Source organism: Xiphophorus maculatus, chromosome 11 (genome assembly GCF_002775205.1).
Source record: "Xiphophorus maculatus strain JP 163 A chromosome 11, X_maculatus-5.0-male, whole genome shotgun sequence".
Taxonomy (NCBI): domain Eukaryota; kingdom Metazoa; phylum Chordata; class Actinopteri; order Cyprinodontiformes; family Poeciliidae; genus Xiphophorus; species Xiphophorus maculatus.
The window spans coordinates 18,942,470-18,968,208 of record NC_036453.1 but is presented as its reverse complement, the minus strand read 5'-3'; the positions used below and the strand labels follow the sequence as shown (position 1 = coordinate 18,968,208).

At 38.3% G+C, this 25,739-nt stretch overlaps 2 protein-coding genes across 2 annotated transcripts; one reads left to right on the top strand and one right to left on the bottom strand.

Annotated features, from left to right (window-relative positions):
* The first annotated feature begins 158 nt into the window (after window positions 1-158).
* arhgap31 (Rho GTPase activating protein 31) lies at window positions 159-18,533 on the top strand. Its single transcript, XM_014470207.2, has 12 exons — window positions 159-791; window positions 4,629-4,731; window positions 6,482-6,626; window positions 8,898-8,980; window positions 9,093-9,200; window positions 10,381-10,523; window positions 10,600-10,804; window positions 10,911-11,032; window positions 11,970-12,026; window positions 12,834-13,457; window positions 13,548-13,696; window positions 14,271-18,533. The coding sequence occupies exons 1-12, from the start codon at window positions 692-694 to the stop codon at window positions 16,206-16,208; spliced, it is 3,777 nt and encodes a 1,258-aa protein (XP_014325693.1). The 5' UTR covers window positions 159-691; the 3' UTR covers window positions 16,209-18,533.
* A 4,439-nt stretch (window positions 18,534-22,972) lies between these two features.
* gsx1 (GS homeobox 1) lies at window positions 22,973-24,370 on the bottom strand. Its single transcript, XM_005802920.2, has 2 exons — window positions 23,907-24,370; window positions 22,973-23,792 (listed from the first exon to the last, which is right to left on the bottom strand). Exons 1-2 carry the CDS (start codon window positions 24,283-24,285, stop codon window positions 23,440-23,442), a joined length of 732 nt encoding a protein of 243 aa, XP_005802977.1. The 5' UTR covers window positions 24,286-24,370; the 3' UTR covers window positions 22,973-23,439.
* Between the last annotated feature and the right edge of the window lie 1,369 nt (window positions 24,371-25,739).

Below are 25,739 nucleotides of genomic sequence, written 5' to 3'. Positions count from 1 at the left end.
GAGGACATAACGGAGGGGAGAAAAAAAATATAAGAGGGGTCAGTAACTCCTAAACTGGGAGAGAAACACATGTCAGCTGTTCTCCTCCTCCCATAACCTGGTCTCCCTCCCTCTTACATAGTCTGGACGCTTGAAAAATCCCTGCCACATCACTGCCACGAGGCTATCCCTCAATTCAGAAAATGCAGAAAGTCTTTCTCATAAAACAACTATAACCATGTTCCTAATGGATGGGTGTCTCAGCTGCAGAAGGAACCAGTGAGAAGAACAGACTGGAATGAAGGAAAAGAGGAGGAGATAAAAGAGCAGAGAGAGGGAGAGGAAGGGAGAGAGAGACTGGGGGTGAAAAAACAACAGGAAACCAAACGATTCTAATGCTGTTTCTGCAAATCAGCTCACATAATTCAGCCGAGTACCATGAGGAACAGTCCCGCCACGTCTTTTCTCGGCTCATCTCCTGAGGAACTAGCCATGTAAAAAGAGTTGAAGTTTGAAAAGTGACGTCAGCACCAACTGTGTGGTCTGTCAGGGTGCGAGCGGATGCAGGCGTTTGGGAGCTGTGTGCTGGGATTCTTGTGCGGCTGCCTTTTGACCTACCATCTCAATTCTGTTTTGGGGCTCTTATGGATCAATTCTGGTGGTTTCAGGGAATGTTCTGTTTCAATCTTCTGGACTACTAACTGGAGCCCACATGAAGAATAAAGGAAACAAGCAGAAGACCAAAAAGAAAGGAAGTGAGAATGTGTTCGGCTGTGACCTGACAGAACATCTCCAGGGCTCAGGACAAGATGGTAACGCTTGCTTTGAAATCTAACACTGTTGGGCAATTAGCACTTCCTAGCTAGACAATATGTCCTTCGCTGGTTTTTTTACGCAGACACAGAAAAAAATAAGTTTTTTTTTTTACCTTTTAAAGTACTTTGGCTGTTTTAATCTTTTTTGCAAACATGCCATTTGTGAAGAAAGACAAAAGATATGTAGTTTTTATGTAAGAAACAGTTTTTGTTTAAAAGACTACAGATGTTTTTTTTTATCAAAATACATATGTTTTCGATTTATTATGAACATTCATTCACCCATTGGCTGCATTTAATGAACGCAGGGTGGGGCTCTTAGAGTCTTTTTGTGTAAATTTCCTGTTGTGTACAGCTCCTATGACAAGTTTCATGTCATACTTAGACTAGATATTACTGTTAGTTTTGTATGGTGGGAAAGTAAAAGGACAAAACTAAAGGAAATAACACACCACTGTGTTAAATTTAAGAGAATTTTTTTAATATATATATATATATATATATATATATATATATATATATAAATATAGATTTTATTTCTGACTTCTCACAACCTTTGTTGAAAGTTTCCCTACATATGGAAAGTTAAGTGAACAGAAATCACACAATCAGACGCTTTAAAGATAAATTTAGACCTGTTAGATGGGATCGGTGTGAGGTGGAGCATTCAGAGCAGGAAGTGAGGGAGGAGGTGTGGGTCAGAGTTTTGTGTCATGGCAGCAGCAGACATATTGTCCTTGCTGTTTGTGGGCTGTGGAAAACCTATGAGGCAAATAACCCCTTTTCTTTCTTTCTCTGCTTTTTTCTTTCTTTTGTTTTTTGTTTCTCCTTTTCTTTGTTGCTTCCTGTTTTTATTTCTTTTTAACTTTAAGATGAAAAATGAAAGCAATGTCTTATTCTGCAGTAGTCATAAGAGCAGAGTAAACAGAAACTTGAGGTTGTGTTTGTCCTGCAGTGTATTTCGGTTTGATCAGAGCTCATAATGCGCCATATTTTTTTAAGAGTCATCTGACCCAGACATGGGTCAAACCACGATCAATGAGATTAGAAACTAACACTATGTTAGTTTCTAATCTTCAATAAAGGAGTAAATTTGATTAAAATGAACCATGAAATTTGAGCATTTTGTTTATCGTCGATCTCTGCATTTCGCCAAAATACTTGCTTAACAACAAAAGTGACCTTCAATGAAATGATTATGTATATTTGTGTATTTTTGTATATTTGTACCAAATCGTCATTAATGGGACAATATGACAACACTTGCATATGATTCAGGGTTCTGAGTTGGTAAAGGTCTGAATTGACCCAGAGTCCAAATGTATTACTTAACCTTAAAATAAATCTTGTAATCTGCTGTTTAGCCTTTAGCAAAACAAAAACACAACTTGTAATAAGTTTTTAAATATTATTTAAACATAAATAAAAGGAGCATAAATAAATCTATTCTTTAAAAAAATCCTGTGATCCAAATGGTTAGCCCTTACACAATGCTGTTCTGCAGCTCTTTTCCGTCTGTTCAGGCAGGCTGACATCATCTGTGTATTTTTTGATATGGTCATCTCTCCAAGAGGCAAAGCGCAGACAGGCTGTCTAGCCAGGGTCTCAAACTCCAGTCCTCAATGGCCGCTGTCCTGCAACTTTTAGATGTGCCTCTGCTGCACCACCTGAATATAACAATTAGGTCATTAAGGCTCTGGAGAACTGATCTACACAAAGAGGAGGTAATTAAGCCATTTCATTCCAGCGTTTTTGTACCTGTGGCACATCTAAAAACTGCAGGACAGCGGCCCTCGAGGACTGGAGTTTGACACCTGTGATGTAGATGTACAAATGAAACCAGCTGTATCTAACGTCCACCGTGCTGCATATAACAGAATGTTTTGCTGCTGCAGATGATTGAGCCATTTACTCTGCTACTCTGCAAGAACAAGAACAACCTATTTAATTTATAGACAAATTAAATAGGTTGTTATTTTCATTTCCACTGCAGTTAGTTATAATAGTTTAAGTATTTTTAAATCACTATGGAAAACCTATTTGGCTGCATAAAACCTCTGTTACAGCTCCATTTACTAGTTTGATTTTATTACTTTAGTATTGCTTTCTGTTGTAGTGTATTCAAGGGACTTGAATGCCTTAAAAAGTGCTTATATATATAAATGATAATTAATACTATTATTATTAGTACTACTACGAATTACATTTTATTATTTTGTGATTATAAAATTTGCAACTCAAACAAAACAAGTAAATACAAATAAAAAAGGGCACCGTTTTTTTCAATCAAAATAGAAAATGTGCAAAATGATTTTTATTTAATTACATAAAAGTGTCTATTAAACTTATGTTTGTGTTTGTTCTGTGTGCTGAAATTTCACTTAAGTTAACACAATAGTACTGTTGTTGTGAAATGTTTTTTAAAAACTGCACAGCTCTTAAGGGATTTAAAAAGTTACAATCAAAGAGAAAGCTATAAAAATCAGTGAAAAAAGAAATGTCTGAACTGATCCCATAGACTGTTTTTTTTTTTTCAAGTTTAAAAGCTCTCCACAAATTATTACATGTACTGCCGTGTCTTCAGAAATACATCCAAACTCCAACTATATTTGTTGCCAGTCCATGAGAAAAGTTCGCCCAGTGTCTAAACAGAGAGGAGCTAAATGACAACCCGGGAGTCGCTTGTCTTTCAGATTCTGACCACAGGCAGGCAATTAGAAATCCAATTACTTAGGTCAGAAAGACGAGAATTTAAATATCTGTTGCTTTCTGCGGTGAGCTGTGAGAAATTAACTCTTGCCAGAAATATTCGGGCGTTCGTTTCTGCAGAGGAAGGGTTCTGCATCTTTGTTTCCAAAATATTTCAAGTTAATACCAGAAAATCAGGCACTGAGAGAGAAAGAATTCAAAATATGAATAATGTACCCATGGAATTAGCTGTGCATGAATCTGAAACTCTTACTAGCCAAAATAGATTAAGTGTTAAATAGACTTAACACAGGATAGATTTCTATTTTGTGCTAAACTTAAGAAAAACAAATGAGGATAATTTATTTTTTTATTAAAAAAATAAGTAGAAGTCATGTATGTAGCACTATTGAAGGACAAAAACTTAGATTTCTGATTACATGTCACACTGCATCACAAAAATACAAGACTTTAAATCAAAACTCTCTAATTTATTGCTTAAAAACCTTCAATAACCTAGGAAAAAGATGATTAATCTGTTTAAAACTGTCAAATCACATGCATCATTACCCAATACTTGAAGACAAAGCTCACTGATCTGTTTCTGCGTCACAGCAAACCTTGCAAAAACCCCGGTGAATAAAAATGAGCTGTAGTTGCTTATCATTATTAGTTAAAGTGAAGCTGTGGTCAGAAAAATCAGACATGTGATTTCACAGACACTTTAAAAACCACAGCCAGGCTTGTGCCGAGCTGTTTACTGGGATGGTGGACTGTTGTTAGGAAAGCAGTGTGTAGGTCAATGGTAACATTACAAAAGCCTATTTCTATTAGAGGAAATGTCGTAAGTAATACCAGCCACAAGGACTGGGTGTGTCAACTTTCCTCTGAAACAAACAAACCATTTTTAACTTCCTGCCTACGTCCACCTACAGTCATCGACCCTGAGGAGCAAAAAAGCAGGCGTGTATTAAAACAAACCACATCGCATGGATTTACTCCTCTGTGCATTGTTACAGTTAAAATGTGACTATCAGAGCTGTTTATTTTTACTGCTTTGTTCCTACTGTCTGTGTAGTGGAAAGAAATTGAGACATACTAAATGAAATCCAATCTCTTCAATAACATGCGATTTCCTTCCTAAAGTTCCTCAGGTTCTCCAGAAGTGTGCAGAGTTTATTGAGCAGTATGGGATTGTGGACGGGATCTACAGACTCTCAGGTGTCACCTCAAACATCCAGCGTCTCAGGTACTCATGACAAGAAAAAGATGTGTGAAAAAATATTTACCTACCTTCAGATTTTTTTCTTACGTTTTCTGCACATACATTTTTCAAAGATACACTGTGTAAATAGAAAATGCAGTTTTCAAATGATGATTTCATTTGCTGTGCAAAAAAGGATAACCAAAGCAGCTCAGTCCAATAAAAAAGAGTAATCCCCCAAATCCCTATTGAATTGTGAATTTGCTGGCCCTTTTTTATTTGGATGCTAGATGAAATTTTACTTGCCAGTCCCAGGCCTGAGTACTGCCATACCTGTAGACTAAAGACATGCTTTAAAGAGCACCTATCTGACAACATGGAGGGAGCAAAATAAGCACAAAAAGCAACAATGAATGCCTTATTCAGACCCTAATATCTAGAAATTCAAGAAAATATGAGAAACAAACTCACTGACACTTAAAATTATTGAAAAGGTTACCATTTCTTTTTTTGTAAAACCAGGGAGTCTTTTTGTGGGCTCTAGTGTCCCTTATTCTTGAAAGTAGGCTGACAGGAAAGGGGAAGACATGCGGCAAATGTCACCGGGTCCGGGAGTCAAACCCGCGACGGCCGCGTCGAGGACTCAAGGCCTCCAAACATGGGTCGTGCTACACCCTACGCCACCACGGCACGCAGCAAGGCTACCATTTCTAAGGATATGGGACTTTATCAACTCACAATGCGAACTGTAACCCTCAAATAGAAAAAACATGAAATAGTTGGAAACTTTTCCAGCACTGATTATCCTACCAAAATTACTATAAGATCTCATCAAATCTTCAGTGTTCATGATTAAACAATAAGAACAAGATTGGAAGTAAAGCATATCAAGCACCAACTCGGATTTGCCTCCCAAATCCGAGTTGGTGTATCTTTATAATCCCCAAGACTTTTGAGAAAAAAATATTCTTTGGACGTTTTTTACAGATGTACATCCTTTTATAACTGGTGCAAAATCACCAAAGCATTTCCGTTGCTGACAGTCACAGATGGTGGTGGTAGTGTGATGGTCTGGGGCCACTTTGCTGCTTCAAGACCTCGACAGCTTACTGTAGTCCATGAAATCAAGCATAGAAGTAATCCCCAAGAAGAGTCTGGCCAAGTAGCTTCGATTATGCAGCAGGAAAGTTTCCCAAAGCACAGCAGCAACTTTAACAAGTAGAGGTTTTGAAGAGATAAAGACTAAGTCCATATTTAAATCCAAACAACTTCATTTTAAACAGGCTGTTTATGCTAGAGATCATCCAATGTGGCCAAATTACAACCTGTAAAAATAGTGAGTCAAAATTCCTCCACATGGATGTAAAAGATATGATGCTAGTTAACATAAATGCTTGATGACAATTGTTGCTGCCAATGGTGGAACAACTAGTTATTACATTTACCGCAACAAATAAAATCATCATCAGTTTATACGTAGTTTTCTAATGATAAAGTTGTTTAATGACCAGAAGCCATTAAGTCATTCATAAATGAAATCCAATATATGAGAGGGCAAATGAATTTTTTGCAGCATTGTTAGTCATAAAATAACAAAAGTCAGATAAAATATGAACAAATCTTTGAACGGCATCCTTGAAATAAATGAGATTCTCTAATTTAGTGTTTACGCCTTTTCCAACAACATCGACTAGACGGATGCATCTTAGAGCCTCAGAGGGCAACAGAAGTGAGCTGGGGTGCCAAACAGTCCAGTCATTCAGCTAACTCGGTGTGTGTGGATGTTTTTGTGCAGGCAGGAATTCTGCTCCGAGGCGTGCCCTGACCTTACCAAGGAAGTATACCTCCAGGACATCCACTGTGTGGGTTCCTTATGTAAGCTCTACTTCAGGGAGCTGCCCAATCCTCTGCTCACATACGAGCTCTACAGCAAATTCACTGTGAGTACGTTTAGTTTCATCTGCAGAATGTAAAAATCCTGTATGAATGAGCCGGTATGGCTGTGGATTACGCTAATGTTCATCTTGCATTGCATTTTTTAAAGAGACAGATGTTCATGTACATCAGGTAATGATTTTTTACAAGTATTATTGCTAGCTAAAATAAAAACAATAATTTATGTCATCTGACTTCCATAATGGAGGAAAAGACTGTAAGCAGAACAACCCAAATCTGGCCTTTGGGAAAATAAAATTTAAGTATTGGCCTTCATGAAATATACTTCTTGTTTTTGTTTTATACGTAGCCTCACACATCACCCTGAACATATTGTTCCCATCATGAAACACGGTTTTGACTTTGCTGGGATTCTGATCAGAGTTCATGGAAAGACTGATGGAGCTTAGCACAGAGAAAACATGGGAGAAAACCTGCAAGAGGCTGGGACCTTTAAAGCTACAGTGGAATGGTTTACATCAAAACATATCTATGTATTAGAATGATCCAGTCAAATTCCATAAATTCACCCCTACTGAGAATCTGAGATATTAAATCAAATGTTATGTTACTCAGTACTTAAGTAACCATTTCACCGACCTGTGTTTACTTGAGTAAAAATATGTTGAAGTAGAGTTACTCTTTCTTGATTACAACTTTTTGGGCACTTAATCCATCTCTGTACTGTCATTTAAGATTTTTGCAAGCTGTTTAGTCAGTGTCTTTGCTTTTGTATTTAGAAGGGTTTCACTATCACAATCTTCCCATTCAGTTCCATTAAATACATATCAAAACAATAAAATTCTTAAAACCAGAGAGATAAGGCTCAAACACTATTGGTCCAGAATAAAAGACACTGTGTGTTTGAACTTTTTGTTTACTTTATTTTAATTTTATTTTAGTATATTTTCTTTTGCTTTAGCTCCTTTTGTTGGCTGGGATGGGGGGAGTATGGGAGGGGTGGGGGGTAGGGTGGGGGGCTCAGGGGGGAGAATGTTAAAACTCAGATCCTTCTCTGTATAACTACTTAATGTTGTATACTTTACAGTACCGATATTGTCAACATCGGTTTCACTGTATGTTTACTTGTTGAAGGATTTAATAAACATTGAATAAAATGTGACCAGATCCTAAAATATACCCAAAGTCGAACTGATAACCAGCTAAGATAAAGTGTAGGTTGTATAACTTCTACACTTGGTAGTAAAGAAAAGTTTTTGGCTGCTTCTCTAGATGAATGCAAATATGAAAGAGACTTCAGTAGGAGAAAATGGGACAAAAATACCCAAGTGTAAGAACTGCTTTCTGTGGAGCAGTGTGTGTACTTTGACGGGGTTATTTGCATACCTTGGCTTTCTTACATCTCTGGCTGGCTGTGCCTTTAACTCCAGCTCTCTGGTATGCTTTGAAAAGCGTTTCACTCTCCTGGGGTACTAACAGAAATCTGGCTGATCACAAATATCTTACCCACTCAGACTGGACATTCATGGTGGTATTTTAATGGACATTTCAGGTCACCTAGGTGTCCTTATTTAGTCAAAATGAAAACGTTTACCTTTTTTTTAGCCCGTAAACGATGTCCGAATTTGGCCTGAAACAAAGATGTTGAAAGTCAGACTTGTTTCGTCCATTTGATAAATCATGACAACTTCTCAAACATATTCAGACATGAGCAGATGCTTTTGTGTGAACATCTTCAAATATCATTTTATATCCTTTGAAAAAAATTGCACTTGGATGGTTTTTGTTTGAAGATTTTTTTTCAATGTACTATAATGACTTCAATAAAACTTTAAAAAAAAAGTTCAGTGTTGTTGGTTTAATTACATGCATTGCAGCACTTCTATTTTAATATTTAATGAGTATGAACTTGAATGAGTCTGTAGCTGGATGGTTCCTCAGAGAGGGATTGCTGCAGTGACCCCATGCAACCAGCTGGGCCTCCCCAAAACAATGTTAGCAGTCATCCTTAACCGCTAACATTGTAGCTGAGTTAGCTATTATTTTGAATTTCAAATCGAAATTCAAAATAATATGATTTGAATCAAACTAGATCTTAATATAACCATGTAATATGGTTGTAATGGAATGAATTTGGTTGACTTGAACTGAATTATAACCGATTTATATCCCATATATGTGGACATAATTTGAACTTGTTTGTGTCATGAATGTTGGTAAGTTTCAAATTTATTTGCAAAAGCTTTGGAGAGAAACTTAAAAATATATCAGACATGACATGACAGCCATTGTGATTATCTTTGTTTCTCACACAGGAGGCTGTGTCATTTCAAGGAGATCAAGACAGACTTTCACATATTCAGACAGTTATCAAAGAACTTCCGTCCCCTCACTTCAGGTAAACCCCACATCTTTCGCTCTCAGTTCCTGAAATATCAGTCCAGCTTGCTTTTACTGACTTTAAAGCTGTGAAAAATATGATGAAGCAACTATTAATCAACTGTTCTCAGGACTCTGGAATACCTTTCCAAGCACTTGGCCCGACTTGCTACCTTAAGCGCCCAGACAAATATGCACACGCGTAATCTGGCTTTGGTTTGGGCTCCAAATCTGTTAAGGTGAGTTTAAACCCACGCAAGTACTGGAAATATTTTAGGCAGACAGCGCTGCATAATATTTGCCCCCTCACAAGTCTCTTCTGTTTTAATTTTTTTGTTACATTCAATGATTTTTATCATCAAACAAATTTTAACGTCAGACAGAGTTAAGCTAAGTTAATGAGTCTGGTGGAAAATATGAACTAAACTTTAGATATTTAGCATCCCGATTCTGAATGTGTCCACCATTATTTTTTCCAAAAAAATCTTATGATTAGGCTTTTAATAGATTTGACATGTAGTGCTTCTATCATCCCACACAATACTTTCGGATGTCCTACATTACCAACTTTATTTTTAAAACCTTACAGCTGTGCGGCATTTCGACATCTGCACTTGTGATTTATGAATAGTCATAAATAACTCATCTTTGCAGGTTTATGATGAAAATGTTAAATCGCTGACCTCTTTCAGTCTGGAATAAGTTTCAAAGCAACTTTTAAAGCTTTGAAACTTCATCACACTGCATTGTGAGACATTATTCACAAATGGAGAAAATAATAGAACTTAAGCTTTATAGCTTAAGTGGCCCCATTTAGGGTGAATGTTAATAATCCAACAATTAGAAAGGGACTGGGCACAAATGTCATCAATGGTAGTGTTCACCCTTTCAACAAAATAGACGTCATCCCAGCAGTCAAACATGGTGCTGGTAGTTTGATGGTCTGCTTTGCTATTTCAGGGTCTGGATGAGGTGACATAATTTTTGTAATATTCAATGTTTTACTACCAGACCAAGGAAAATGGCTGAATCAAAAATAATTTTGCAAATTAGAGTGAGCCACAGTTCTTCCACAGGGAGCAATTAAAAAAGCATGATAGTAGTTTTAAGCACGAATGGTGGCACCAGTAGCATTTCTGTTACGTTGGGCCATATTTTTTTAGGTTGTTTCATTTTGGTTACTGCCCTTTGTATTTAGACAGGCCATCTTTGTTTGCTTTTAATTCCTGTTGATGATCTAAAACATTTGAAGATTTAAAAAAAGGCAAACCGGAGGAAAGAAAGCAAATACTTATTTGCATGACTGTCATTCCTCTTCTTCTACTTTGCCTCTGCAAATGCATTTGTAAATGCCCTGCTTTTGAGAGACGCTTGTAATCAGCAGTTTATCCTTAAAATCCTACATCTTGTGTTTTTTAGATCCAAGGACATTGAGACTTCATCTGGTAATGGAGACATGGCCTTCCAGGAAGTGCGAATACAGCAGTCAGTGATCGAGTTTATCTTAAACAACACAGAGCAGATCTTCAGTGGTGATTCTGATCAAACAAAACCCAAAGAAGGTATATCCATAAACAGTTCTTTCAACACTAAAATAGTAAGAGATTTTTACTGATACTAATAGATTATACTTTGCAGGACCGAGTTTGATGTGTGCAGAGAAATATGCCACTCTCCCGATCAGTGGTGGGAGTGGGCCGATGAAACTGATGAGTCTGGAAGAAGCCCAGGCCCGCTCCTTAAGTCCAAACCACCCAGTGCACAAAGAACGTCAGCGAGAGAACAGCCTACCTGATACCAGCACTGCATCGCTCTATCACACGGTCATAGAAATATCAGACAAGTAAGATCTAAATTCAGCTTTTCAAGTTAAAGATTGATGTCTCACAGGATAAAATAACAGAAAATATATTTGATATCACTTCTTTTTTTGTGTTTGTTTTGATTAGGAGAAGGTTCTCTGGAAAATCTAAAAAGTGGAAGTCTATCTTTAACCTGGGAAGATCTGTGGAGTCAAAGGGAAAACTCAGCCGCAATGGCAGTGTGTTCATCAGAGCACAGGGAGCATCAGGTCAGGCTTTGCTCCATTTGTGTACTATAAACATACAAAAGTAATGTTCTAACTACAAATACACTGGCAGACTTTAAACTTTACTGCATTCTCAGAAAATAACAAGAGAATGCAGACAATACGATTAAATAAATAAATAAGAAAAAGGGCAACAGTGTTTTGTATGCTTTAGATAGAACATGTTTAGGGTTAGTGGTAAACAAAGACTAGTTCCATAAAAACTAAAATTTTGAAGTGTAACCATGTTAAAATCATTTAGAAACAGGCCTGGGACTCTGAATAAACCCAAAACATTCATATCAATTTGTCCTGTTTGACTTGAGGATGTAATATTGTGTGTCATTTTATTTAAAAAGATGAAACTTCCAAGTATGACGTTACAAAAATTCCCCTGAAGTCCATCACCAGTGTGAAAAGGTTTCTCAGTGACACAGACTTCAAAATTCAATATAAACACACACGGTATAATACAATCTTCTTTGCTAATCTTGCTGGAAGCTTTTAAAAATACAAAATGTGCTGCTGTTAGCTTATATTGCTTTTAGCTTTTCAGTTTACTCTAGTTTTTGAACATACATCTGGAAAATGTTTAAGTTATGCTTTATGTCATCTCAGATACAGGTTACAACTTCAGGGATTAATGAAATTCACATTTCAAAATTTCTAGCATCACAAATGTAAAGAAAATATGATAATGCCACAAACAGCATGACTCAGTTTATAGATGCCTATAAACCTTTATTACCTGTCCTGAGAGAAAGAGCATTTTTTATAGAGGTGTCAAAAACAAGATACTAAAATAAATTAAGTACTTATGACACCAAAACATTAAGTTAAATATATTGGGCACAACAGGATTTTCATGTCCATATTGTCTTAAATTATTACTTATAAAATAAGTGGTAACTTTTCATGTATTTGATTTTTCTTTTTACAGAAAAGGCAGCTCTGCGTCCTTCCAGAAGCATGGAGTCCTTGTGCTCCTCATCTCCAGGTGAACCCAGTCTTAAATACTATATATCATAGCTGTGCCTTCTAATACAAAAAACTTTTCACATTTTGTCATGCCACAAACACAAATGTATTTCTGGGAATGTCATATAACAGACATGTACAAAGTAGTGTACAACTCTGAAGTAAAAGAATCAAAGGAAAACAGTGAAATCTGAAAAGTTTGGCATGTATTTTTATTCAGACCTCCTTTACTCAGATATCCTTAAGTACATTTTATTAATTTAACTTTACTTAGTTTAATACAAATTAAATAAAGGTAACTTGTATCACATCAACATATGATTTGATGTTAGAATAAAAACTATTTAGACCTATATGCAAAATGCAAATTATGACACGGCACGAAAATGAATGTTCACAGATACTCACATCTAATCGATTGATTTGAGCTGTTTTGTAAAAACAAATGTGCAAAATGTGGAGTCCTTAGTTTGACTAAGCTGCTAGAGGCATAGCCCAAAAGTCCTGCTGTAATTACAGGGAAATGTGGTTCTACAAAGTATTTACTCGGGAGAACTAAAAGTTGGTCCACACCTTTCAGAATTTATTTGTAAAAAAACTAATAAATAAAAGTCATATAACTTTTACCTTCACTACAGCTTCACAATTATGGGCTACTTTGTGTTGGTGCAGTACATAAAACATAAATACATTGATGCTTGCAGATGCAACGTTCTAAAGCACTGTGGGTATAAACAAAAACGTAATAACTGGCTTTAAAAAAAACAATTATGCAAGTATTTTACTATACAAATCTTTGGTTGACATTATGTTTTCTATTGCACAGATGATGACGGTGCAAGAAGCAATACCTCAGCTGATGGATCCAATAGTATTTTTATTCCTGATGTGAAATCCAGAACACTGGGATCTGACTCACTCTACGATCTCAACGAACATAACCAAAACTGGGAGATGAAAGCAAAGAAAGGTGGTGCAAAGGCCAGCTGGAGCTCTGGCCTGAACCAAAAAGACTCACAGGGAGCTTCCGCTTTTCAGAAAACAATGCCAGAACAACTCAAGGTGTTCAAAGGGGATGACCTCAGCAACTACAAACCGAGTTCTCCGAAAAACAGGAGGATGCTGTACTCTGGCTCCTCCCGGCCCTCGTTCCCAGGCAGCTTCTTTCCACTGGAGTCTTCGCCGAGGCACCAACGCAGAGCCGTCAACATATCTGAGCCTTTTGCTGTGTCCGTGCCCTTACGTGTGTCTGCTGTCATCAGCTCCAACAGCACGCCTTGCAGGGGGCTCAACAAAGAGAAAGCAGCCACTTTGAAGCCTTGCAGGGAGCCTACAGAGCAGAGCAGCCACTTTAAAAAGAGCAACACGTTCCCTCTGCTGGAGCCAAAAAGGCAGGAAGGAACAGAGAAGAAGCACACCGAGGTTCTGACCTTCAGAGTGTCGCCATTGGGTAAGGAAGTCTCTTTTGCAGCTTTTTAAGATGGCTTCACTTCAGCTAAGTGTTTTATTTGACATGAAGGAAAATTTACATTTCTTTCAGATAAAGACAAACAAACATTGCAAAAAAATGAAGGAGAAAAGATTGTTTCTAAACTGGAAGAGCTACCTAATGCACAAAAAAGTGAAGACAAAGATACAGCGCCATCTCCTGGGGAAGACATTCACAATCTCCCTAAAGATACACAACTGGTAAATCATTTTCTGTCATGTCAGTTCTTGTTATTTTCCTTAGAATGATGAGATTTAGACACACTCCTGGGAGATTTAGAGTTAAAGTTACTGAAATGTCTTAAATGTTTTTAATAATACTGTGCACTGCTGACAGTGGAGCTTCAAGACATCTACATATGGAGTTGTAGCCGTTTCCTGAGTTTCCCTTCCCTCTGCACAGCCCTAGGTCAATTTTTTAGCGGTGATTTTCCTCAAACCAGCTGCAGAGAGTTTCTGCTTTTTCACCTTCTGGGTTGATATAAACAACTGTTTCTAATTAATCAATGCAATTATGATTCTTTATCTATTGCACAATTTAAGGTAATAATTGTTCCCAAAGAAACATGTTTGTCAAGTTAAAAGACGTTTCTTCTCAGTCTGCTCCTGGTATGAATAATATTGCACCTTGTTATTATTTCATAACAAAACTAAATTTCATTTGGACTTTTACATTTTAAACATGTTAAAATCCAAACCCTTGTTCAAAATAAAGTCAAAAAATAAATATTCAGTTACTTTGTGTGATTAATTCGTGTCTGGTTTTATCTCTCAGGCTGTTGGACCTGCTGCTGGGAAAATGCTTTGGTCTGACCTCCATCAAGAGCTGATGATAACTGAGCCTGAAATCAACCTGCTGCATACGACTTTTAAGCCAGCTTTTGCTTCAACAAGCACCAAGTTAACAATGGACGTCAAGTCAAAGCGAAGCCGCAGCTCTCCATCTTTATCTTTGCTTTGTAAGGAGACTTCGTCGAACGCCTCTTTGGGTGAGCGTGTAACTGCAAATAGACCCGACTCAAAAAGAAAACAGCCCTCGGAATCAGACCTGTTGTTTTGTGTTCACAAAAACTTTGACGTTCAAATTTCAAGCACATTAGACGCAAAAGAGAAACTGAAACCTTTACATAAAAGTGCACCAGCTTACACCAGCCAGTGCCAGGTTCCTAGGAGGGAAACCAGGGTAGGCTGTGTTAGAAATCCTTTAACAATAGAGGACACCCCACAGGTCGCAAGCTTCTCAGACAGTGCAGACAGACAATCTGAGAAACAAGAGGACACAAAACTATCACAGGATGAAGTAAAGAAAAGTGTGAATCCTGAGGTGGAACCCTGTCAGAGACTCTCGGTGTGTTTAGAGGAGAGACGAAACATGCCAGAGCTGGCGAACTTTGATGATGAAGATGTATTTGGAATGAACCTGGAGGAGCTGGACTTGGTGGAGTCCTGGGAGGATCTTAGCTCCACCAAGCAGTGGGTTACTAGTCCTCTGCACTCACCTGATGTTGAGGAGCTGTTTAACCAACTTTCCCCCTTCAGTTCTAAGGGAGAAACTCCAAACCCAGAAGCTTCATCTCCTGAAAACGTTCCTCAGAATGTTGGAGCTAATCCAGAAATTAAATGGACCAATCTGCCATTGGTGCCTAGACGAACGAGTTTGAATAACAATAATGCAACCCAACCTCCAACAGCAAAGAGCAGCACAACAAAACCAAAGAATACAGCATCATCTCAGAGATTCATCAGGCAAATGTCATGTGAGACAACAGTGCCAGAGAAAAAAGAGGAGCATGGCTCTTTCAGACAAAGACCCTGCTCCCTTAACTTAGACCTTAGCCATCGATGCATAAGAGACATTTCAAATCAGCAAAATCGCAAGTCGTCTGAGTTTTTTTCTGGTCCAAAAGGCTTGCTGGCCACTTCTGGAACTGTGAATAAAGGACATTCTGAGTTGGATCTGTTTCTAAATGACAGACAGGCACCTCTCCGCCGAAACTCTGCCCCAGTCAGTGTGTCATCGGTGCGGACAGCCTTCATGATAAAAACATGTCAGGTCAAAGCTGTGCCCGTTGTCCCTCCACAGGTGCAGTACAGCCAGATACCTCAAACAAAGCAAGAAAGTGATTCTGGCACTGTGAAGGAGCAAGAAAAGGGATTCTCAAAGACAAGCACAGACACAAGCACTGCCATCCCGCCTATGATGATGTCGGACCTAAAGGAGGAACTGGAGAACAAAGAACCACCCCATAAACACCAAAAGCATGCAAATGTTCAGAAGTCAGCTGAAGCTGGGAAGAATGCCACCCCAGAGCTGCCAGTCATAACTAGGAGACATGCCCCGAGTCTGGAAGTGTTTGTAGACGGTCCTAGACCCAACAGAGGAGCACTGCTACAAAGGCCATCCTTTAGAAACCGGCAGAGACCTCAGAGCCTCATCCTTCTCAGCCCCCCTTTCCCGTTCATGGACTATCCAACATCAGGGGACGATGGCAAGCTGCTATCATCCATCAAGAGTCTAAATGACACGTCGGCGCTCAATGTCTTTTCCAAAGAGATGACTGAGAACTTCAGGACACAAGAGGGACTCGCTCTGCAGAATAAAATGACGATTCCGAAAAGCGGACAGAGACTAGAAACATCAACCAGCTGCTTCTACCAGCCTCAGAGGAGGTCCATGATATTTGACAGCAGGAGTCCCAGGCAGATCGAATGACTGCGAGTGGGTTTATGTACATAAACTGTACATAAACAGTACAGTTTATGTACTATAGGTGCAGTACATGAAGTATCTTTGGAAAAAAGAAAAGATTATGATAATAGTCTATGGGATGAAGCTAAAGTGATCCCAAAATCAAAAAGAGGAAGCCATAACTCAGATTTTTCTGATATGTGAGACTAGGATCAATATTTTTATTCATTCTCTTAGTCCTCACTGGTATTTTTTTATACGTGTAATCATATTTTTTTATCAAATGATATTTTTATTCCCAGATAGAGTTTCAAATTAAATTACAGCATAAAAGTACCAAGTGTGACACTATGACCACTGACAAAATAAATGACATCAAATTTATTCATCATCTCACTTGATAGAGCGCTGAATATATGAGGTAGCAAGTGAACATTGTGTTATCAAGGTCGAGTTAGAAGTAGGAAAAATTGGCAAAAATATGCAAGTTTAAACAGAAGATTGGGTCAGAATACTGCAGCTCCTCTGGAGGTTTACCGGTCTGCAGCGGTCAGAATCTGTCCAAAGTGTCCAAACATTAAGTTCAGTAGAGGGCTGTATAACTGCAGACCAGTCAGGGTGCCCGTGTAGATCATAAAGTTATGTTTGAAGAGTTTGAAATGTGCGTAGAGTGTGCAGCTTTGAGGTTAGTTCAAACATTTTAGACTCAACCTGTCTACTAGATAATAAATCAGATCCAAGAGAGCATGTGCCATGACTGCTGATAAAATTTAGGCTACTGTAATATGTTAACTTGATGGCAAGATGACCTTTCACTGAGTGATAATGACATATGTAAAAAAAAGAAAAAAAAAGTGGGAAGCAGGTTCTATCCTAAGATGTGCACAAATTCCATGCATTTAATTCAGAACAAACTGAAGTCAATCACATATTGCTCTTTTTTCAGAAATTAGCTCTGCAGCATATGGTAGTTAAACTCACTAACTTTTTTCCCCCCAAAACCCATTTGCAAACAAACTCACACAAAGCAATGATCTCAAGAAGACATATTCACCTCTACAATATTTGCAGGGCATGAGCATTTTTGTTGATCACAACACAAACACTAGATGGAGCCAGATGATCCAGATTTAGGCCTGTGGCATGTACGTAATTCAGCTCTGAGATCATCTTTTGCATGTAGAGGAAATGTTCCTGTTAGTGAAAGGTTTCTGACACTGAAACGTGCAAGCACAGTTTATATTCTGTAACTTGTTGAGTTCAGGTTAGTCTTAATCCATTAAAATCCAAAAATGATCCAATAGTTTTGCCTCCTCTGGGAGCTCCAGGGATGGAGCAGGATTATTTTAGAGGCATAAAAAAAAAATCTGATGTAATATTTTATAGTTGAAGCAAATGCCACCACACAAAATCAGTGTGTTAAACAGGAAATGACATATCTCTCAAGAATTATCTACTGAAGAAGGACAACTGAAGTCCTAAAGGAAAATATCAATTAAAACTGTTTTTATGAAACAAACTTTTTATCCCTGAATTTAAATTTAAAATTTTCTTTCAATCAACTGACTCTTACTACATTAATTATTATTTTTTTTTATATGAACACTTAGTGAGACTGGATCTGTGGCGCACATTGACGTCAATGTGATTTTGTTCAACTGATATTTAAATGATTTTATTTTCAGATTTCTATGTATCAGAAATTTTAATAACAGTATTTACCAGCCGGAGGAGTATAAGTAATGCGTATCTTGATTGTGTCAGAGTTACTTCAGTAGTTTTTTTTGTTGTTGTTTTGGAATATATGTTGTAATATGACAAATGAAAAGTGAATAAAAGTGAAGTTAAAGAGCTGTTTGTCAGACAGTAAATTTGTAGGCTGCCTCTGTGTGAGCTGACTGTATTCACTTTGGAGCTTGAAGGTGCTTTGAGTCAAAGTCAGATTTTGCCATCTCCAGATTTGTTTCTCTCTTCTGATTGTTTAGCAGATCACTTGTAAATGCACAGGATACCTTTTTTTATGTTGAACATACTTTGAATGCTGTTGAGCTGACATTGTTTTTTTGGGGGGGGGGTTTGTTACCACAGTTTGGATGAGCAGGATGATTGAGTGTATCTTTAAACTGAGCATCTAATGTTTCCTGTTGGTTTTTATAACTCCTGTTTGCTTGTTGAGACTGACAAGAATTCAATATGTTGTATGAATTTACATAAACACGTATCAGTGTTATAAGATTTTGAGGTGAAAGTCTTTTGATGATAGCACCTGCAGTAATGTACATATTATTACTGATTTTGTTACAAATCGTCAGAATAAAAAAACATTAAAGTGTTGTGACAATACATTTATTGAACGGATATATATTTTAATATTTTTATGTGACATCTCATGTAAATGCAGTGCTTTCTGAAATTATTTTCATTATTGGCGCTGCTATTAAAGATATAAGGCTTTAAAATAAATTTCTTCAGTTGATACGACACATCTGGAAATTGATTTGTTTGATGTTGTATTATTTTTCAAAATCACTATTTAACCACAGTCTCATTATTAGAAAAAAAAATCTAATTTTAACAAAACTCCAACCATTAATTTGATTTTATGTATGATGTGGGGGGGGGGGGGACTACAACTGAATCACAGATCTATTAATCAACTCCAGTTCTGTATCTTGTAGTTCTGATGCCCTGCCGGTCTTAAATGACCTTCCTGTTTAAGAGAAGATGAGCTGAGAATCTTGATTTCAGATTATTATTTAAAAATCGGAAATCTCTAAAAACATTAAAGCAGAAACGCCTTCGAGAAAAACAAAAATGTCTAAAATATGTAAAACTTCTGGCCTCCACCTTTATTTAGGGCTGGTCCAAACGAACTCAGCGTTTGCCGCCAGGTGCCGCTCCTGTGCCGCAGAGTACCTGCCAAGTGGAGGAGAAAACAGGCAGATTTGAAACTAACAGCGGACAATCTTGTTCTTGTGCATTTTACGGGTCTGAAAACTGTCACCCAAACACCACGACACATAAGTGGCAGGTGTCCTGATTATATGTGCCGGCGGGGACTCCACCTCTCATGTTACAAGCCTGGATCGGTTTGTGGTAAACGTGTGTGTGTGTGCGCATGGGGTTGTCGGTGCGCTCTCGGATGAAATCACACAACTTGTGCCCTCTATTTTTTTTTCTACTTTAAACAATGCAATCCTTCATTATACCACTACAGTGAAATTAAACTGCAAACATATCAGTCACATTTAAAACCTGCAAGTCAGGATATTAAAAACTTGACTCAGATATTTCAAGGCTAAACTAAACTTTTGCCATCGATTTTCTTACTTCACAAAATAATTAAACTTCTAGGCCCTTTTGATTTTCATTCTCGGGGGGGCGGGTGGATCACTAACTTGTGAGTCTGCTGGAATTAATCAAATCCACTAAACAATCAAATATCTGCATATATCCCAGAGGATCTTCCTTCACACCACACAGAGGCAACTCTTCCAAACGTCTCTTCCATGTCTGCGCAGTTCATTATTTCTGGACCTTTGACACCGCTTGTGTATGGGCCGAGAATTAAAAAGGGCGCATTCTCAGCACCCTGAAAAAGGCAAACAGGGTGCGCGGTGCGCGTCTTGAATATTCAATTAGAGCCGGGGGGACCGAGGGAAAGCGGAGCTGCGTGCCGGTCCTTCATCTTAAAGTACTGATTAGCTGTTAAACAGATTATATACAGCTGAGTGGGTTCAAATGTTGCTGCAGAAAAACAGCCGCAGTTCAAGGCAAGCGGCGAGCTGTTTCCTGTTCCTGCAGCCACTTCAGCACTTTTGTCGGCAACAGCAGCTTTTCTGAGACAGGATCCTGCTCCGTTTTTGTCGAACAAAAACATTTTATAGAATAGAAACTGTTTTTAATCCATTTCTTAAGGTCGAGTTGGTTACATGAAGATGAAGCACAAGCCTGCCTGTTCGGATTATCTGGCTGCATTCTTGATGTCAGTACTAAATTAATTCATTAATTCATTTTTAAGCCACTTGCATCCTCTTCTACATTTTTTACTTTAAAAAAAACGTATTCGATCTGCGAGATCTGATGGCAGATAACAGCTTTGCGCGAAATTAGAAACATTCTTTGCGCAACAAACTACAAAATAAATGTATATGTCATCAATAAATGATTTCTTTAAAAACAAACTTAAAATAAAATCTTTACCCTTTTAAGAAAACAATTTTTTTTATTATTCCAGTCGAAGTTGAAGCACACTTTTGTTTTTCAGAAACTGGCAAGCAAACTGTTTAAAATGCTCCTTTTCTATGTTTATTAAATGTTTTGTTAAACTTTATTTATCGACTTGTTAAGTTTTGCTACTTTTTATTCGAAGCAAAAGAAGTTTAAACCAGTTTGAATGTGCAGTGCCAGAGCAAGCCACGCGGGTCCAAAAAAGAGCCCTCATTGAGAAGCCACGTGTCCGTTTCCAAAGCCTCTCCAACTTAACCACCTCCTTTGTACCACTAACCCACATCGGCAGCGTCCCTCCACATAAAGGGATTTGCAATTTCAAGATATTTCAGCTTAAATGTTTTTGACAGTTCCCCCGCTTTTACCTCGGCTTGGTTATTTTAACTGTGCCAAATGGGTCACCTTGGGTTGCTGTCTGCGCGCAAAGGGCTTTTGCGCGCATTCAGTCTGAATTTTTTCCAACTTTCCTTGACGGGGAAACCAGCTGCTGGTCGTGAAAAGACGGCTTATTAATTGTCCTTTGTCATGCAGAATTGCTTGATTTCTAAAGAAACGTACAAAGGCTCTTTTTCAGGATTCAAGTATTTTGTTTCGTGCGTATTTTTCAAACCATCGAATCAGCTGCAGCGCCGCGCCGTCTACCAGACTCTCAGGTACTGACTGCCTGCTCCCTTTGTCCCCTTTTAATGCTGTTGTAAATCGTGCAGACTGATTTGTTACAAGCTGTTCTTTTAATCTGATAGATAAGAGACATGTCAAAGAAAGGCCGTAAATAAAAAATTAGCCCGAATAAAGACAAGGGCGAGTCTGCTAGATGGGCGCCTGTTGACTCAAGCGGCTCTCCAGCGTCAGGGGAGCCCTCTACGCGGCTCTGTCAAGGTTACGTCCACAATTCCCCTTTTCTTCTTTTTTAAAAGACACCGAAGTCCTTTTTGCTTCAATGAATTGATCGGCACAAAATTAAGAATAAATAAATTGAGCATTTGGGAACAGCGAGCGTATAAGCTCCCCCAGGGCGCATACCCCCGGGCTATTGAATGGATAAAGGGCGCTTTGCAGAGCACGTTGTGAGCAAAATGGGGACTCTATGGTGCAATTAACAAAATAGCCTAATCCCATATCTTAACAAATGCAAATATTAGAGTTTTGTTAAAAATGTTTAAGTGAACCATTAAAGGAAAGTTTGCTGGCGAAATTCAACATCCATAACAGACACAGAGATGCAGATTATACTCTGTACGCAATTAAACAACTGATTTTTCTCTCTTTAAGAAAAGTTTGAGGCAAGTTTATATTGCAGCAAACATCCTTTAAAGGCTATTCAAGGCAAGAAAAACACATTTCTTAACCAAAGCCTTGAGTCAGAGGCTGGTTTCAGTGGTGCGTAAAATAGGCAAACAAAACTAAAACTGCGTCTTCAACAACTTTTGTTGTTGTTTTTGTTTATATGTTCTGTACATTAAATAATAATTTCATAACAATAGCTAAAAAATAAAATCTTTATTTTTACTTTTTTTTCTTTAAGTAAAAGTGTTTTTCATTTTTATTTTATTTTATTCACCAAGATTACTAAATGCCATGTGGATGATGCGTCTAAATTAACCAAGCACCGCAAACTTTTTAATTTTAGGTTTCGTCTTTAGGTAACACAACTACAGGTTGACATATAAGTTTATGTTTTGAATTTTTTAAAACATAGCAATAGTCAAGCAGAGAATGTTTGCATTGGTGAAAAAAAAACGGCCCCGCATCTTAGAGAAAAGCTGCGCTGACAACGGGAACAATCTTTGTCATGGACACAAAACTGCTCTCACTCCTCATTTATTTTCATGTTAGATCGATATCTTGAAGATACGCTCTTATACACCCGCTGCGATTATTAACTCGCTCACACAACCCAGATCATTTCAGCTGGCAGAGGAGCTGAAAGGAGCCCAGAAGGCAGCGATATGAGGGCTGGTTTTCCCCAGGGAAAGGCGTATAAGAGCCCCATCACAATAAAGCTTTTGTCTCTGCAGCGTAATAGAGGTTATTATGAATTTAATTTATCAGTTCAAATGAAGAATAAAACTTTCAGCGTGCTCCCATCCATTAATAAAGGTTTGTTTGCTTGTTGGATAAAGCTCATGCTGGGCATGTAACAACCAAATTGTTTTAGACGAATTTAAAATATTCCTGAAAACGACAATGTGTCCATTAATTTGAGCCTAAATGAGATGATATTGAAACATGTTATTTACCTGAAAAAAATTGCTTGAAATTGATGCTTCTCTCTGGAAATAGCAATTGTACACATCACAACCGCGCGCTTTCACAAATTGGAAGCCATTGCGTTGAAATATTTTCATTGAAAAAAAAAAAAACCATACTACAAAAAAAAAACAAAAACAAAAAAACAATCTAACTAATAATCAGAAATTATCTGTTTTTACTACACAATATTTTGATATTGGATTTAAAAGCTCTTTCTCTGGAGCATAGCAAAAATGTCTGTGCGCAATCGTGTGCGCAAAACGTCCAACATTAATCTCACAAAACAACAAAGTCTGTACGGCTTATTATAATTTTTATTCAAGTATCAGCATTTTTAAATAAATAAATATTTTTCAGGTACACCGGAGATATAATTTCAGAGTGGTCCTGGTCATGTGACAGTGGTGGAGATTTATTTAGGTAACAGTTCAATCCACATTTTCACCAAACTGTCCCACCCCAATATACAAATAATAACAATGTTGCTATCGACTGGGGATTTGTCTTTACAGATATGTCCACCGTGCTCATCGGATTGGCAACAACAATGGACTGTTTTCAGAAAAAAACTACATACAATACGTACAACGTGTATACAGCTATACAATAATTCAGAGCAGTTCCCTGATTAAATATCTGTTAATTACAAACGACTGAACACAACTGGCCCAGTCTTCTTTCTTTTCTTTCCTTCATTCTTTTTTTTTGGCAGCGTTCAAATCTCAAGAAGATCAGAAAAATAATTTCAGACAGCAGTAGTTCTGTGAGACTTTTACGGGGAGACAGACAGGTCCACATCCTCCTTTTCTGACGAGGATGGAGATGCGGGAATGTCGTCGTCCTCCTCTTCCGAGCATCTGGCGGCGGACAGGGACGAGCATTTGCAGTTGTGTGATCCAGTCCTCTGCCCGCCGCTCTTGCCCTCCTTTTTGTGCTTCACTCTGCGGTTCTGGAACCAGATTTTCACCTGCTTCTCGGACAAGTTCAGGTACGTGGCGATCTCGATGCGCCTCAGTCTGGACAGGTACATGTTGGAGGTGAACTCCCGCTCCAGCTCCAAAAGTTGCGTGCTGGTGAAGGCAGTACGCATGCGCTTGCTACTCTGAAGTTTTCCATTGTTGTTTTCTGTTGAAAAATAAAAAAAAGTGATATAGACTGTTAAAAACCGGCATGCAATGAAAAAACAAAACCAAAACCAAATCAAGTTATCTACATTTGGTGATATCTGCCTCTACTCACCGATGGAGATGCAGTGGAATTGCCTTGGGTCTGGAACCGTGTACGCAGCTTGGTATATCCCTGGAGCGTGGCTGAGGTTCACGCTGTTTGATGTGGAGTGATGCCTGGATAGAGCGGAGTGGCAGTATTGCGAGCCAAACGGAGGGAATGAAGCTTTGAGGAGCGGCAGGGTCGGAGGAGAAGGATGAAGCTGGGACGCGGCCATGCACAGCGGGCAGAAGCACAGCAGACCGGCTTTCCTGGAGTGGCAGGAACCCGGCAGCCCGTGCGGGTGGTGCGGCGAGTGCACCGCGTAAGGGAACAGAGGCGGGCTGCTCTCGCTCCCCTTGTCGTTGGCCTCCCTCAAAATCAAGGAATCCACGAGAAAAGACCTCGGCATGTTTGCAAAACGTGTTGCTCGGCGTGGCTGTAGTCTGAGCCTCGTTGCGTCACTCGGTGCGTCAGTGTGCGCTCAGTGGCACGGTGGACAGCGAAGTGGTGCTGAAGGCGCACGGCCTCGCCTTAAATAGCTGCGGATGGACTCCGTTCGGCCATGTGACGGTTACGCTGTAAGCGGCCGAGAGCTCTCAATAGGGTTTTGTGCCTTTCTCTAGGCATTCCCACTGCACGCTTCCCCATTATTTCACTTGTTAACTAAATGAACTGCATAATGTAGTCTATTCTTGTCAGCCCCACCCACGCCGAGAGAGGCGGCACTACCCATTCTCCCTTTTATCATCACTCTCATTTCTATCATAGTGCCAAGCTTAAATGTCCGGAGAAAGCGTTTCTGTTTCATTTAGGAACTAAGTTAAGTTTCCTCTCAGATATTAAGCAGGGTGAGTTAAATACAACTGAGAGACGAGACAAAAGTGCCAAATTTCACTGTAAAACTGATAACTGTACGGTGTTAAATATAATTCATTCATTACTAAATTTTTGTCAAGCATATCACTTAGTAAATGTACTGCTTAATAATAGTTAATGAGCTCAAACAATGTTAACACTTCATTTTAGTAACTATCCCCAACTTATTATTCCTCCGGTGAAAATCTAACTTATTATGTTGTTTAAGTCAACCTTCATTCTAATTAGTGGAAGTGAATGGTAAGCCACATTAGTTTATAAGGATGAGGTGCAATGAGTTTATTAAAGGCTAAGACCTAAATGTTTTCACAGAGCACAAATTTAAGTTTGCTTCCAGCAGCAGCTAGTTTCACAGGAGTTCTATACTGAGTAGTAATCTTTTTTAAAAATTGATTTTGGAATCCATTACATATCAGCAATTAATATAAGTTTTTATTTGAATGAAACAGATTCGATTTTAAATGTAATATTCAAATTTGTGTAAATTCCACCAACATAAATTCCACAACCTATTTTGTTTCAGTGACTAACTCAGCCTAAATACTTGGATTAGAATTCAAATAAGGATGGTGGTTCATTTCTTCTCATTTGTCTGGCCAAGGAAAGACCAGACGAATGATATGTTCATATGGGTCAAATTGTGATTGAATACATCAGGTAGGAACTGTTGTAAGACTTGTGGTAGAGAAATGTGCTGAAATCAAGTTCGTATCCAACTTATTGTTCAATCAAGTTACTCAAACTGAAGTCAAACTTGCCAAAGATCTTCGTAGCTGGAGGCAGTCACTGCAAAAGAATGGCACATCTTAGTTGTTAGAAGGAATAAAGTTTAAATGCCACCTCATAGGAAAGGATGTGGAGAGAAACACTTCAGTAATGTTTTACATCTTTCAGTTTCCATTCAGAAATACTGAACAAAATCAAGTTTATTGATGAAATTCTAACATTTTGCTGCTTTTACCTGAGTTGGCATGAAGGATGCCTCTT

What these genes read in the sequence shown, in the direction of transcription:
- gsx1 (XM_005802920.2), bottom strand. Translation starts at nt 24,285, where the DNA reads ATGCCGAGGTCTTTTCTCGTGGATTCCTTGATTTTGAGGGAGGCCAAC. An exon ending in ATTCCACTGCATCTCCATCG is followed by an intron (nt 23,793 to 23,906) that starts GTGAGTAGAGGC and finishes ATTTTTCAACAG; the next exon opens with AAAACAACAATGGAAAACTT.
- arhgap31 (XM_014470207.2), top strand. Translation starts at nt 692, where the DNA reads ATGAAGAATAAAGGAAACAAGCAGAAGACCAAAAAGAAAGGAAGTGAG. An exon ending in TCAAACATCCAGCGTCTCAG is followed by an intron (nt 4,732 to 6,481) that starts GTACTCATGACA and finishes GTTTTTGTGCAG; the next exon opens with GCAGGAATTCTGCTCCGAGG. An exon ending in AGCTCTACAGCAAATTCACT is followed by an intron (nt 6,627 to 8,897) that starts GTGAGTACGTTT and finishes TTTCTCACACAG; the next exon opens with GAGGCTGTGTCATTTCAAGG.